At 49.4% G+C, this 14,115-nt stretch overlaps 1 protein-coding gene across 2 annotated transcripts in view; it reads right to left on the bottom strand.

Annotated features, from left to right (window-relative positions):
• Positions 1-1,082: 1,082 nt before the first annotated feature.
• Positions 1,083-14,115, bottom strand: part of LOC105188878 (fez family zinc finger protein erm) — a 29,898-nt gene continuing 16,865 nt past the window's right edge. For both annotated transcript variants that reach the window (XM_025307943.1, XM_025307942.1), the window contains one exon: positions 1,083-2,507. In XM_025307943.1, the coding sequence (XP_025163728.1) occupies positions 1,262-2,500 (1,239 nt within the window). In that variant the 5' untranslated portion in view covers positions 2,501-2,507 and the 3' untranslated portion in view covers positions 1,083-1,261. The remainder of the gene's footprint in view (positions 2,508-14,115) is intronic.

Below are 14,115 nucleotides of genomic sequence, written 5' to 3'. Positions count from 1 at the left end.
GAAGCGGAACGTTAACTTTTCGTTAACGTCCGTTAACAAACGAAAATTGTGAAACTCTTGCAAATCTTTCCGCGCGCACGCATCTGTTCGCGCTAAACCTTTATACTTCCGCCACACGACGAAACTATTAACACATAATAGAACTCGACGGCGAATACTCTGTGAGATCTGGACGAATTTTTGATAAGTCTTTCGGACGATTTCATCGTACTCTCATGGCCCTCCATCAGTCTCTCTGCGTCGAGACGATCCTAATTACACATCACTTTGCTAATAACTCCCTCGTTCATGTCCACCGTTACGCGCCGTAACGTATTTGCCTTTGCACATACAAATATTTACAAATATTTACATATATGATTAATCAGCCCGCAGGAGTCCATTGATGCGGCCGTCAACGCCCGAAAATCAATCATTGAAACCCTTCGCGATTGGCCAAGGGACTAATAGGGCATCTGTGTCTTGTTGGTTTACCTTTCGTACCAACGTATCCAATTCTGTTCGTGAATGCCAATGCGAATTATTTGCATTATCAGATATGTCTGGTACATATTTCCGCGGTTTGACATTCATATATTGATCGAAAGTATCAATCGTTCAAATGGTTGTAACGCCTGCCACTGTCAAGCGTTTGCCTGCGGCAAGTGTAACTCGCTGATAAAAATGTAACGTGAATTTAGTCGAGAATTTCTCTTTCTCTTACTGCGAAATAGGGAATACGACTATGGAAATGATTTGAAAAAATAAATTCCCTAAAGCTCCCGGAAGCCTCGGTCTTGCGCGTTACAAAAATAGAGGACCGCGGAAACGCTGTCTTGCCGACATATGAAAGTAAGAAAAACGAGCGGCAATTTCATTCGCGTCATTCGTTTCGCTTGTGATTCACCGTGGTGGACTCTTCGCAACGACGTCGGCGAACGACCGTCGAACAATCGCCGGTTCCATCTTCCGGTTTTCGTTTGCGTCCTTACGTTCTTACCCGCGTCGATCATTACACGTGTCGACGTCGTTCACCGTTGCCATTTCATGGCAAAACGTGTCGCAAATGTACCCCCCCTCCCCCCACCCCCGCCCGCCCCGCCTCCTCGTCGCTTACAAAGTTCTCCCCGAGAATAACCGCTCGAAAGTCAACACGCTCACGCGTCCACCTAGTCATTCACTTTGAAGTTTGCGCCAGCTGGCCCATGTCAGCCGAATAGCAAGGTGAACCGAGAATAAGCGGGTACTGAGTCTTCCTGGGGTAGTGTATGTTCTCGCTCTGTCACAACATCTTGCTAAGGGAGTGGTAACTGGTGGACCCGGGCGGGGGGAGTATGAACGGACTGACGATGGAGTGTTCGGGGCCATGATACACCGACGAGTAGCCAGACTGCTGGTTGTGGTTCTGGCCCGAAGCGTCCAGCCCGTTGAGCACCGGCGAGCCCGCGTCGTGCAGCTTCCTCATGTGCTTCTTGAGGTCGAAGTTCCTGCAGAAACCCTTGCCGCAGATCTTGCAGGAGAACGGCTTCTTGTCGTTGTGCGTGTGCATGTGGAAGGTCAGATTGTAGATCTGGTGGAAGGCCTTGTTGCAGATGTTGCACTTGTACGCCTTCTCGCCGCTGTGCGTCAGCTTGTGATTCTTGTAGTTGCCCTTCTGGTGAAAGCCCTTGCCGCAGAACTCGCATACGAACGGCTTGAAGTTGGCGTGGATGCGCGTATGGGTGTTCAAGGTGGAGCTACGGTTGAAGGCCTTGCCGCAGGTCACGCATTTGTGCGGCTTCTCGGCGGTGTGGATGATCTTATGTCTACAGAGGGTGCTCGCCTGCCGGAAGCCCTTGCCGCAGATCTTGCAGACGAACGGCCGGGCGCCCGTGTGCACCGGCATGTGTCTCGTCAGGTTGTAGTGCGCGTTGAACACCTTCCCGCATTCCGGGCAGGTGAAGGTCTTCTGCTTGTTCGCGGCGGCCAGGTCGTTGCGCGGCGCTGGGCTCTTCTTGCCGCGCGGGTTCTCCGGCGACATGCTCGTCAGGCTCAGCCGCGAGGAGGCCTCCTGGATCGTCGTCGGGGGTGGTGAGCTCTGCGTGACCGACGGTGTCGAGGCCGGAGGGCCCGGGAAGGCCCTCAGTAACGGGCTCGGATAATACAACGGGTAATACTTGGACAGTACAGGATAGTGCTGGAGCAGATCCTGATGCCTCAGCGTCGGCACGTACTTCTCGAACGCCGACTTGAGGTGCGCCGAGTACGATGGCGAGGAGATGTTCGGTGGTTGCTGCAGGATCGTCGTCGTCGTCGTCGGCGGTGGAGGCGGCGGTGGCGGCGGCGGCGGCGGCGGCGGCGGCGGCGCCGGCGGCGGCGGCACCGGATTACTCTGCTCGGTCAGTCGTTTGTCCGGCTCCATGATCTTCGCGATGGAGAAGGTCAGATTTCGGCAGGGTGTCGGGGGGGTGGTCACCCTCTCGGGCGGCAGGCTGGTCGGTGTCTCGGTCGCCATTGTGCTGCCCGTCGCGAATGGTTGCATGGTAGGCCTGCAACGAAAATACTGACCGTCAGATAGTGTTTCCCGGCGTGTCCGGATTTTCATGGTCGAGGGTGAGCAGTAGAAAGGGAGAACACTCCCCGCACTTAACACCGCCCACCGGCTGATTTCTGGCGCGATTTCAACGCCCCGTCTCACGTGCGAGGGAAGCGTTCTTTGTTTGGAATTCCGACGGCGATCCTTGCGTCGGGATAATGAAAAACGTCAACTTTATTTCACTTCGCTTCATTTTCATCCCCATTAACAAATTAAAATTTCTGAGAGATCTATCGTGAAAAGATAGGCTACAATGCGAAGGAGAACATAATTCCTTTTCTAACGATTAGAGCGATTACGCTGATGACGATAACGTACACGTGCGCGTACACGTGTGAACTTAATTTGTCCGTAGATTCCGCTTTTCAGCTTTAAACTTGCAAATTTAGAATAATCCCGAAAAACAACACCCACAAATAGGATTTCCCTCGCAGCATTGAAAGATTATTCTCAAGATGCTGATTGTTCGAATCACGCACGTTCGAATCGCTCATCGCGACAATATATTCAGTGTGCACGAGGCTTTAGCAGCGGTTCGGAGGGGGGTATCCAAATCATGGCGATCAATTTGATGACTTCGAGGGCCGCCGTTACCGACAATTTTCCCTTCGCAGCCCCTACGTTAGTGTTTTAGCACACATCGACGGAACCCACATGCCGGCAAATCCGAGCGAAACATGTGGTACCGCTATTACATCCACTCAATTGGACCTCGCGTTCATACAGAAAGAAGAACACTACGCAGCGAGGGTTGTGGTAAACGTTTGAACAAGGAAACACAGCGTTCTGTTTCTTCCGAAGCAGCCAATGTGTGTCTCGCCAGCCGCACATTATTCCCCGTGTGCGAGAACGATATCTCTGCGACGAATTCGGTCGAGAGTAATCAATTGTCTACTTTGATATATTTCGAAGATCGGAGCGATTTCTCGCATTGCTTTCAACTTCTTCGAATCTTTCTACTGGCCGAGAGATTACAACGTAACATAAGAACAATGAACGGAAGTTGAACCTATATATCGGAAATCTGTGACTCACTTTGTCTCATTAATACATACCTCATGAATTTAAAAGCAAAAATCAATCTTTTCAACAGTGCGCTCTATTGATATGTTTGCATCGATAACGATTCATCCGAACAAGTTGATAGCACAAGCTGATAGATTGTCATTATTCGCGTTATTCGCGGATATTTGCCAGCAAGATGAATTACACCGAGTGGGAGATATATACGTACGCAATTCGAATGTGGATTTATGTGCGACAGATGTACATGTGAGCCAACCATTAAGCATATGCAGCGCGGGAGCGGCGAGTGAATGGCAGAACTGAATGAGACGCGAAATGGTCAGCACAGTTGAAGAGCAAGCTTCCCCGAGGTATCACGGAAGGTTTGCACGTCGAAAAGTAGAAATGTTTGCTCCGCGGAATGGCGTTATGTTTGGACTTGGAATGACGGCTGGAATTGGATGGGACCTCGTTGACGATCTCACGAAATAGCGGCTGCTGGATCCGCGACGGCCGCTGAAATCTTGATTCAAGATTCATGATAGAGCGAGTCTGGCTGGGATAAGCTCGCGCTTAGTCAGAAACGCATCCGCCATTGAATGTTGAGCGTGAGGGAAAGAGACCACGTCGCACTTTGTCTCCGTTAACAGGATGAAACTAACATCGACCCTCGATTTTTTGTCTCTCTGAACGAGATTTTTCGCGAAATCAACAACTTAATGCGCCTTAATTGTCCGGGGTAACTTCTCTCTTCTTTCCCTCCTCTCTCTCTCTCTCTCTCTCTCTCTCTCTCTCTCTCTCTCTCTCTCTCTTTCGTCGCGACGCGCCATAATACGACACCCGTCTCGGGTACAGACTCTCCCCCGTCGGCAAGTTTTCCGAAAAGCTCAAAGGACCGAGCTTTACCGAACAGAAGATGACGCGGTGGCCCTTCGCAAGCCCCGCCCAACGTCGGCTACCTCTCGATTGTCCCTCGGCCAAAGGCAGCCCTAATAACTGGGAGAGCTCGGTAGGAAAAGCCAGCCCTGGTGTGAGAAGCGAGACTCGAGAAGGGAAAACGACCTTCCTCGCACACCCCGAAACGCCCCTGCGGCCTATAGAAAAGCGCCGACGTCGACGACGTAGACGACGTGACGCAGAGCGACACGGCGACGCCAGCTTCAGCGCCATGGAAGGGCGCAACTGTCGGTCGAAGTGTACCACCGACAAAGGATCGCGATTATGTACCGCGAAGACACTCGGCGCTCTTCGAGGTGAGCTCGAAGCAGCCGGCGTCTCCCGCGTCACTTTGCGTCCCCGTTGTCTTGCCGCGCTTTTCTCCGTTCCTCTTCCGCCGTCGGGTACCTACCTACGTCGCTGTATCGGCTTCTCCCTCCCTCCCTCCCTCTCTCTCTCTCTCTCTCTCGCTCTCTCTCTCTCTCTCCCCATCTTTCTCCTAAACTCTAGTCGAACTATGAACGTATTCTCTTCGAGCTTGCAACTTGCGCCCTGTTCATACGCGTCCCTGCAGGCGGCTCCTCCCTCTGCCGTTCTTTCCTGTCTTTTTGTTAATCTTCCTCTTCAATTCCGCGTGTCTTTGTTTTCACCTGCGCCTCTCGCACGCGCTCTAACTCTTATTCCTCCTGTTTATTCCTCCGCTTCTCCGCCGGTCAATGCCTCTCGGCTGTATTTTTCACCCTGGCATTTTCTCTTTTTTTCTCACGCACCCTGTCGTCGCTTCTCTTCTCCTTCGTCGCTTCACGCGCATCGCCTTCTCCGTTACTCGTCTCCGACATTATCCTTGGCTCTCTTCTCACACTCTCCTCATTCACACGCTTCCCCCTCCACGGCTCTCACCCTCCCTCACGCGTCCTCCTTCCCATTCTCACGCTTCTCCCTCCATCTTTTTCGCCCTGTCTCCTGCCCCTCTTTTGCATTTGCTCTCTCCCCCCTCTCTGTCTTTCTCTCTTTGTCGCGTCGCTCTCTTCGATCCCTTCTCGCACACTACCTGAAGCTATACTTCATCCTTCTCGTCGGTATCGCGTCGATCCATCTCTTCTTCCAGCTCCCCACTTCTCGTTTTACTTCACCGTCGACAGAGACAGACCGAGCCACCGCCGACGGAGGGGATGAACGAGAACAGATTGGTGGAGGCTACGATCGGTCGCACGAGGGTGCAAGAAGCGAGGGGTGGCGAACTGCACATGGTGGGGGCCAGCATTGTTACAGTACTTAACGAGCGGCCGTGGCAATCAGTATCGTTCCCCGCTGCCGAGACCCGCGGCACCCGGGGCAATTCTACCAATTTATATCAATCCCGGTCGAAGCATGGCCGACACGCACCCAGGGACCATTTTGTTTCCTTAATGCCACTCGATCTCATCGACGACGCGTCCCACGCGATCGCGAGCGCGGCCATTTGCTCCTTTCGGAGCCTGATGTACTTTTGCGAACTACCCTCTTCGCAGAGGGTTCATCCTTGGAATTTACAAAGATTTATGTTACGCCCATCTGATTTCTCGTAGAACGTTAAAATGCAAAGCGGACCACCAACCAAGATTCATGCCGTCTAAATAATTTTGCTGATTCATTTGCAATGAGAGACAGAGATTGTCGAAATTAATAATGTCAAGTCCGGCTGGAGTCCTGGTCAAGTTCAATGGTTTCCTTGGTGTCACCTCTCGATATCCTCTCAGGTATTATCTGAGAGTCCAGGTGTTGCGATTTAATGTGCGTAGTACTAGTAGAGAGGATCAACAGCTAAAATCAGCTGATGCGAAAATAATTAGTAATAAAAATCAATAACAGAGGTGGCAATTAGTGATGTCCATGCAATACCCGGATCATATTGATAACACACCAGTCGAGAACCAGAAGCAAAATTTTTAAGTGTTCAAATACCATGGCAGCTAAAAATCATGTATTGTGTGTGATAGCGGAACAGGGGCGTAACAATATTCCATTGTCGGCGGCGATGCTAGCGAACACAGATGTGCGCAATCGAGATAGAAAGGTTCCGGTGCTTGAAATATGGTGCGCGCAATGGTGGGCATTCACATTTTGTGCGTGCATTTTCAGAATTCACTTCTCTAAAACTGCAATTCTTCTTTGCAGCCGCCTCCTTTGCTCATGCGGCACATTTTTCGCGCGTGTTTTGCGCTCGAGGTCCATTATTTACTACTGAATTTCTAAAAGAAACACGGATTTTGGGGCGACGTCGTCTTAAATCGCGATGCGAAGAAACTGTAGCTCGAAACAATTCGCCAGGGGCGGATAGCAAGGCAGGTCTGACACGTTGAGAAATACACAAAGCGGGGAATATTCCTCGCGGGCGCTGCAAATAATAAATCTTGCACAAAAGACGCGCGTTCTACGCGCGATGGGTAAAGGTCGCTTTCGTGACCAGCTTGATAATGCGGCAACCCCTTCGCGAGCGAGCGATCTATCGCGGTAGGGATTAAATCGCAGGCGCTAAATGTACAAAGTTTACCGATGTGGTTACAAACGATCCGAAGAATCCAATCACCTCCAGTAAACTATTAGCGACGATGAGCGGATAGCTTCGTACTTAAAGAAAGTTGAAGGGGTTCGAAGGAACTTGAAATGGCTTTGCAAATTTGCCCGTCTCGTTGTCAGTCTGCTAATTACCTTTCTCCACCCTCCAGTTCTTCCAGCGGGCAACCGAGATTTCGTCCTCTCTCGTGAGGTTGTCTACTCTCTATCATAATCATAAGAAACAATTAAGTGATTACACTCGACTGGACGTCGCTTCACCGTCGCTTTATCGTAAGATACTTTTTATAAGCCCGTCCCTCGACTTGCAAATGCGACCGTCTGAGGATCGGCTGTATAGTCTTCCTTCGGCTTTCTTTACGTCTTTGCGTCTTCCGCGACTGCGAGTGCAGTAAGAATAAACGAGAGCGACGCTGGCCTCACTGCTACACTGCTCTTTCCATTTGCATGTTACCCTCTTGCGTCACTTTAAGAATCGAACACAATCGAGTAACAACAAGTGTCGGAGTAATTAGAAAATCACGCAGGAGAGAAGTCGCAATCGGCACCGTTTTCACGGACGTGTTTTCAAAAACGCGCATCTAGATAAAACGCTTGACCCCGAAACACCAGGCGCAGCGATTCGAATCAGCGAATCCCCCGTATGAACATCCTGGAGTAAGAGGGTGAAAGTGGGCGGATAGGGATTTCGCGTGTACAAGCTGCATCAATCACCGCGGCCTTCTCTGGGTATACCTGCTCATGAACTCAGACGCCTATCGCTCTCCACTGTTAAGTGGCGATAAGGAAATAAGGTGCGCCGGAAAATTCCTTGCTCGACCTTTTCTATGGAACTGCCACCCTCGTTCCGACGTACTGTCTGTCAATTTAGCTCTTGCCGAGCTCTGTATACTTACAATATACGCACGTAATGCGATAGATGTATTATGTAATAATATTGCGCGTCACGTATTAAAAGATCACGTGAAACGACGTAGAGAAGCGAATCACGTAAAAGACAAGTGGAGTAGCGGGAAATGTTTTTCCCGTATTTCCCACACTTATTCCGAAACATAGCGACACTCTGGCGACGTAATTAATTAACCAAAATTTCACGAAGCGCAATATGCACAAGTGGTATAATTATGTGAAATCGTATTACAGGATACATTACATTAAAAATCGCAAGCAGAGAAGGAAAGTACCTCCTGAAAGAAGACGTCGGAAATTCTTAAAATCGTCTTCCTTCCGTATCAAGCCCATTAGCAAACCCTCCCTCATTGTTCCATCTCCGACAGTCGACCTTCCGTGATACGGCGCGCGTGAACGGCTGACATATAATTAGCATTTGGAGCAACGAAGGCTCGGCTGAGGATGACAGGAGGCACAATGCATGCCCCCTTGGTTTGTCCTCTGTCCCATAACTCGGCCACAAACCCGCCCTTCGTGTTCCGTTCAGTCGACGAGTGCGTCACGTAAGCCGTTTCAGAATTAGTCGGCTTAATCGTCTATAGGATCACACTTTCACGCGTGGCTTCACGGATTGCAAAAGCGTGTGAAAATCTTGAGGTCACGGAGGATTTTTTGCGGTACTCAAAATTGAGGATGTTTCAAATATTTTGGTACGTTTCCTAATTTCAGTTCTAAAGACAGCGACCTCGTAGAAAGCGAGATAATATATTGCTTCAGTGCGTCAAACACTCACCGACTCTTTGTGAACAAAAATTGTCTTGTGAAAACTATTTGAGAATATAATATATAAAAAGAATTTAAATTCTTATTGTTTGACAATGTCAGTTATGACTGTAATATTCAGACATAAATCGCTCTCTCAGTGCATCATTGCAACGTGTGTACGTTGAAATTTCAAAATCCTGAAATATATTCTCCAAGATTGTCAAAAGATAACTTCGCTCTTCGCGACGGATGTACGGTGTAAGAACAGAAATTGACTTTTGATAAAACTTGCGCGAACGTATTAATGCAAGTGCAAGTACATCGCAATACATAATGTCCTTGCGTAAATCGAGACGAACTGGGACTGAATTTCGAAGTTTCACGTTATGAGGAGGGTCCGCGGAGGGTGATTTAAAGTTAATTGGAGAGAGCGGGGGTGGCGGCGTGGGGTACGGAGGAATAAATTGCGAGTCGGCGAATCAGGGGGTTGGTGTATTCCGACGGTATTCCGGATTAAGTCGTTCGGTTATATACCGTTTACATTGCGTCCCGGCAGTCTCTCCCGAATCATTCGAGGGAATTGCTTAATTTTAAGAAAGTTCCCGGTAGGTTTACCAAGTTGGACTTTGACATCCAACCAGCGGATTTGAGGACTCGTCGTTCTCAACGTGACTTACAATTCGCAATTATTACTTCAAAAAGTATAAGAAAATTTAATTACAAATGCACTTCGCGCGCGCACGTCCATCGTCAGCTGAATATTTGCGACTCTGGTGATGTTGGATACAAAGATTGTATAAGTAATCGAGTTTTTATCACTAAAATTATCGCTCATGCTCATTAATAAATATTAACTCGTTAACTTAATGCTCGTTAATAAATATTAACATATAAATACATGCATTATCCATCCTCAATTTTCATTAAAATAATTTGTCTCTCGTACGATCTTTGATCCTTTCAGATTTCATTTAAAATAAAATTCTACCGCGCACGAATTCTGTTTGTTGACGTGTTTGGATAAGTAAAAATAAAAGGGGGAAAGAGAGAGAGAGAGAGAGAGAGAGAGAGAGAGAGAGAGAGAGAGAGAGAGAGAAAGGAAGGGGGGAACGAAAATCGATAGTCTGCAATGTCAATGAAAATGACGAGTCAAAAACGAAATTTCGGCCGCTTTTAAACGAATCGCTCGAGCCGCACATATGAGCAAACATTAATGGTCGAAAAAAAATTGGTGCCCACGTGCGTGTCCGGATGAATGCGAGCGGCTTTGCAAAATGGCAACGGGTCCCGCTGGGCTCGATATGTGCGCCCGGAATTCTCGGTGTTCGACATGTCGTCGAGTCGAGCCGAGTTGGCGGGGGGTTCACAGCTGCGCAGTCTACGGGGGGTTAGTGTTCTCTCCCACCCGACTGTTGCAGCCCCCGTTGGAGCACCGGAGGCACCTCGTTATCACTGATTCTTTCTTCTCGTTCTTCCCTTTAACCCGAACCTCTGTGACCGGTTGCCTCCATAAACTCGCGCCCATAAACTCACTTCTGTTTGCGCGAAGAATTTAATTCGCGACGCACAATTTGCATCAATGTTTAGGTAGCTACGTACGGTCGACATGCGCTCGCTCGTGAGTCAAAAATGAAGAAGGGTCGAGGGCTTCAGGTGAAAACACGGCGAATGTGACGGTCGTCAAATTGTCGGAGAATCGCATGTTCACGCAAATCCCGAGAAATGAAGACTACGTTGTAATTCAATCGATCAGATCCCGCAGCACAAGTGATTTGTCCACATTTCTTCGCCGTCCGCGTTGTGCAAGCACGTGATTATCTTATCACATTACCTCACGTATCATCATAAGGCATGAGTGAATATTAGGCATTCGACGCATTAAACAACCTGAGTAAAGACGTCGCAGGTGCAATTATGGCGTACAGGAGCGGCAAAAGACGCTTCAAGTCAAACATTAGTCAGACGTTAAGTCAAACGATGCCGCGTCCAATCTCATCGCACATGTACGACTTATTTCACTATCATCTGGATATTGTTTAAACGCACGGGCGCGCATTAACGTAACGTTGTCCACGTGTCGTTGTCGCTGCTTGTCAGCGTCGGGCTTATCAGCTCGTCGATTCCGCGATTTTGCGGGCAGCAGATTGTGCGCTAGCTCAAGTTAGTTTTTGCCGCACCAACTTCTTTGCACACTTGGGATCGTCTGAGCCGCAAAAGTCGAAATTTCTTCATGTCCTAGCAAGCTCGATTAAATTGCTCACTCATACCTGCTAACACGTATTAATTTTCGTTGATTGCACAGCAAGCTTAACTGGCGACTGAGCCTCTTTATAAAAATACGGCAAATAAATGTTATTCGCGGCAGGCACGTCTTTCGCTCTCTTCTTTATTCGGCTTCGTCGCCTCTCTGCTGACCGTACAGCCGATTCTTCAGACGTAATTAATTATATTAGGTGTGTGAATTAATTCGGTCCGTTTTTTCTTCCAAAGAAAGAAGACTTTAGTATGAAAAAACATGAAAAAGTACGCTAATCAAATAAGTATTTGTCATCGCTTGTTATTATTTTTCCCATCTGTCTGGCAGTTGTTGCATTCCGTGACGGAAAAACGACTCGTCCTTCGAAGCGACCCATTCATTGAGCCATTCCTCCATTTCTTCATAATTGTTGAAGTGCTGGTCCGAAAGCCCGTGTGCCATCGATCTGAACAAATGATAATCGGATGGAGCAATGTCTGGTGAATACGGCGGGTGAGGTAAAACGTCCCAGCCTAACGTTTCCAAGGTGGCCTTCACAATCTTTCCAACATGTGGCCGAGCGTTATCGTGCTGGAAGATCACTTTGTCGTGTCTCTTTGCATATTCCGGCCGCTTACTCTTCAATGCGTTGTTTAAACGGATCAATTGTTGTTGGTAAAGTTCGGCATGATGATGGTTTGGCTCTGTTTCAATAGTTCATGATACACTTCTGGTCTCACCATATACAGAGCATTACTTTCTTGCCGTGAATATTCCTCTTTGGTATCGACGGTGGATGGTTTTTCTGGCTCGCTAATGGATTTCCTTCGTTTGGGATTATCGAAACGTACCCACTTTTCGTCTTCAGTCACAATACGAAGCAAGAAACCTTTTCTTCTTTGCCTGGCAAGCAAGATCTCAGACATGGCTTTTCGCCTCTCGATGTCTCTTTCTTTCAGTTCGTATGGCACCTATCTTCCTCCCTTGTAAATCCTTCCCATGGCTGCCAAACGCACAGAAATTGTTGATCGATCAACATTCAATCATCACGCGTAACTTGATGAGTCTGGTTGTATCACAATGACGGTCATGCAGGTGACCGTCATGATACCCAAATGCGTTGAGCATCCTTTGATCTCATTGTCAGTTTAGACGCAGTGTCGCGTGTCTCCTTCGTTCTGGATTTTACGACACGCGCGTGATAGTTATCAGTCCCCCTCGGCCGATAATATCAACACCTTGAATTTCATCGCACGAAATATGCGTCGTCAATGTCTCGTCATAATCCCGCCTCCGACGATAACGTCTGCGTGTAAATTCGGGTCGCCGTTGATCCGCTGAGAGATACGCGCCAAATTCGTCGCAGCGGCGTCGATCGATCCACGCGCAAGTCGCAAAGTCGCAAAGTCATAAACGCAAACCAGCCGTGGGCTGCGGAGCGACTAATTGCGCCCGCGACCTCTCTCTCTCTCTCTCTCTCTCCCTGCCGCCGCCTGCCCTGTCCAGCTCGCGCTCCGTTCGCTCGGACGGAGATACATACGTACATTCTGACAAGAACCGTTTAAGCGCGAAACCGTACACGTGCCGGTCGCTGACGCATGTGAACGCCGTGCCGCGCCGCGCCGCGCCGCGCCGCGCCGCGCCGTGTCACGCTGCGCCGTCGCGCTCGCTTCGTATTTTCGGCTTCGCGCGTGTTCCGCGTCTCCGCTCCGGCACACAATGGCCCAGCGCGACGGTAACTCGAGACCGCGTCGCGGCCTCCCATAACGACGCGATCGCCGCTATGACGATCATATAATAGTCGCGCCGAATAATGAGTGGGATAAAAGTCAGGGAAACAATTGCGCCGCCATTGTCACTTGGTGGCCCATTCAGACCACCCTACGGCGGCCGTTTTCGTCACGTTCGACTCGCCGAGGGCCTCCGGGCCAGCGGACGAGGCCGGAATTGGAAATTATCGCGATGCCGCGAATAACGCGACACGCGCGAGCGCGGCCGGATTGCGAGGGATCGTTAAGGCTGAGTCCTCGTTATTCGTCTGAAAGGCGGGGCGGACAGGAATCTCAGTTCCCTTTGTCAATTTTTTTTTTTTCTTTACAGACGTGATCGAGGAATACCGATGAATGTTGCGATACAAAAGCGAGGAATTTACAAATTTCCGGCTATCGTCGCCTTTCGACGGATGTCGTGAGAATCGTATTTTCGGTTTAACGTGCAAGTTTCACCAAACGTTCCAAAAAAGAAAAAGAAAAAAATCGGAGAGAGGAACCTCCTTCTTCTTGCCGCCGCGTATCCAGTCATTCTCGCCGAGCCGGCGAGACAATAAACTGAGACAATAAACGGCGAGAAAGGGTTTCTCTCGTACGCGCGCGCACAAAAACGCGCACGGGGGCGTGCGTCTAGGAGTCCGCGCCGCTTCCGCTCTCGCCATTCAATCGCGATCTCGATTCTCGAAGAAAGAATAGAAGCAGAACCCGATACCCGACCACGGGGGACGTTGCAAAGGTGAGCTGGACCGGTGGCGGAAGTCTCGCGTGCCATTTGCCTCGCGCGGTATACTTATACGCGTCTTCGGCAATCATGGTGAGATGAATAGAGAGCTCCTTGAGTGGCGCGTGCCGGCTGCCACCGGCGGATTGTTGTTCATCGGGAGACGATGTGCAGTCTGCAGAGGACAAGCAACGTTTTCGGCGCACGGAGCCGCGCTCGAGAGGGTGTCTAAGAAAAGCGGGCTTAGCGCTCTCGAAAGGTGTACCGGCGTCGGAGCAAATTGAGAATACTTAATTAAGTCGATGAGTCGAAAAATTTGTGTCTTGTGTCAACGACTTCTGGGATTTCTTCAAGGTAAAGAGGAAAAGAAAAAAAATGATCCGTAATATTACACGCGATGAAACGCGATGAGTGAAATTCTAGATTGTCCCATTGTTACGTGCCACTGTGAATTGAAAGGAGTTTCCATCGCGACTTTGATTGCTCGGTCGTGCAAAACACGAGGGCTCACGGCGCTGCTTGTAATTCTTCATTTCCGTGACGGACGAAAGGATAAAAGGCGAGTGGTCGGGACGCGTTCTAAGACAGGCTGAATCGAGGATACTTCAATCTCGGAAGGTGTTCGATGATCGATTCGAGTAGTCGTGGGGACCCTCAATAGCGGCTTAGTTGCCGAGGAGTG

This window comes from Harpegnathos saltator, unplaced genomic scaffold, assembly GCF_003227715.2.
Source record: "Harpegnathos saltator strain DR-91 unplaced genomic scaffold, Hsal_v8.6 scaffold132, whole genome shotgun sequence".
Classification (NCBI taxonomy): Eukaryota; Metazoa; Arthropoda; class Insecta; order Hymenoptera; family Formicidae; genus Harpegnathos; species Harpegnathos saltator.
This window is presented reverse-complemented; position numbering and strand designations above follow the sequence as displayed.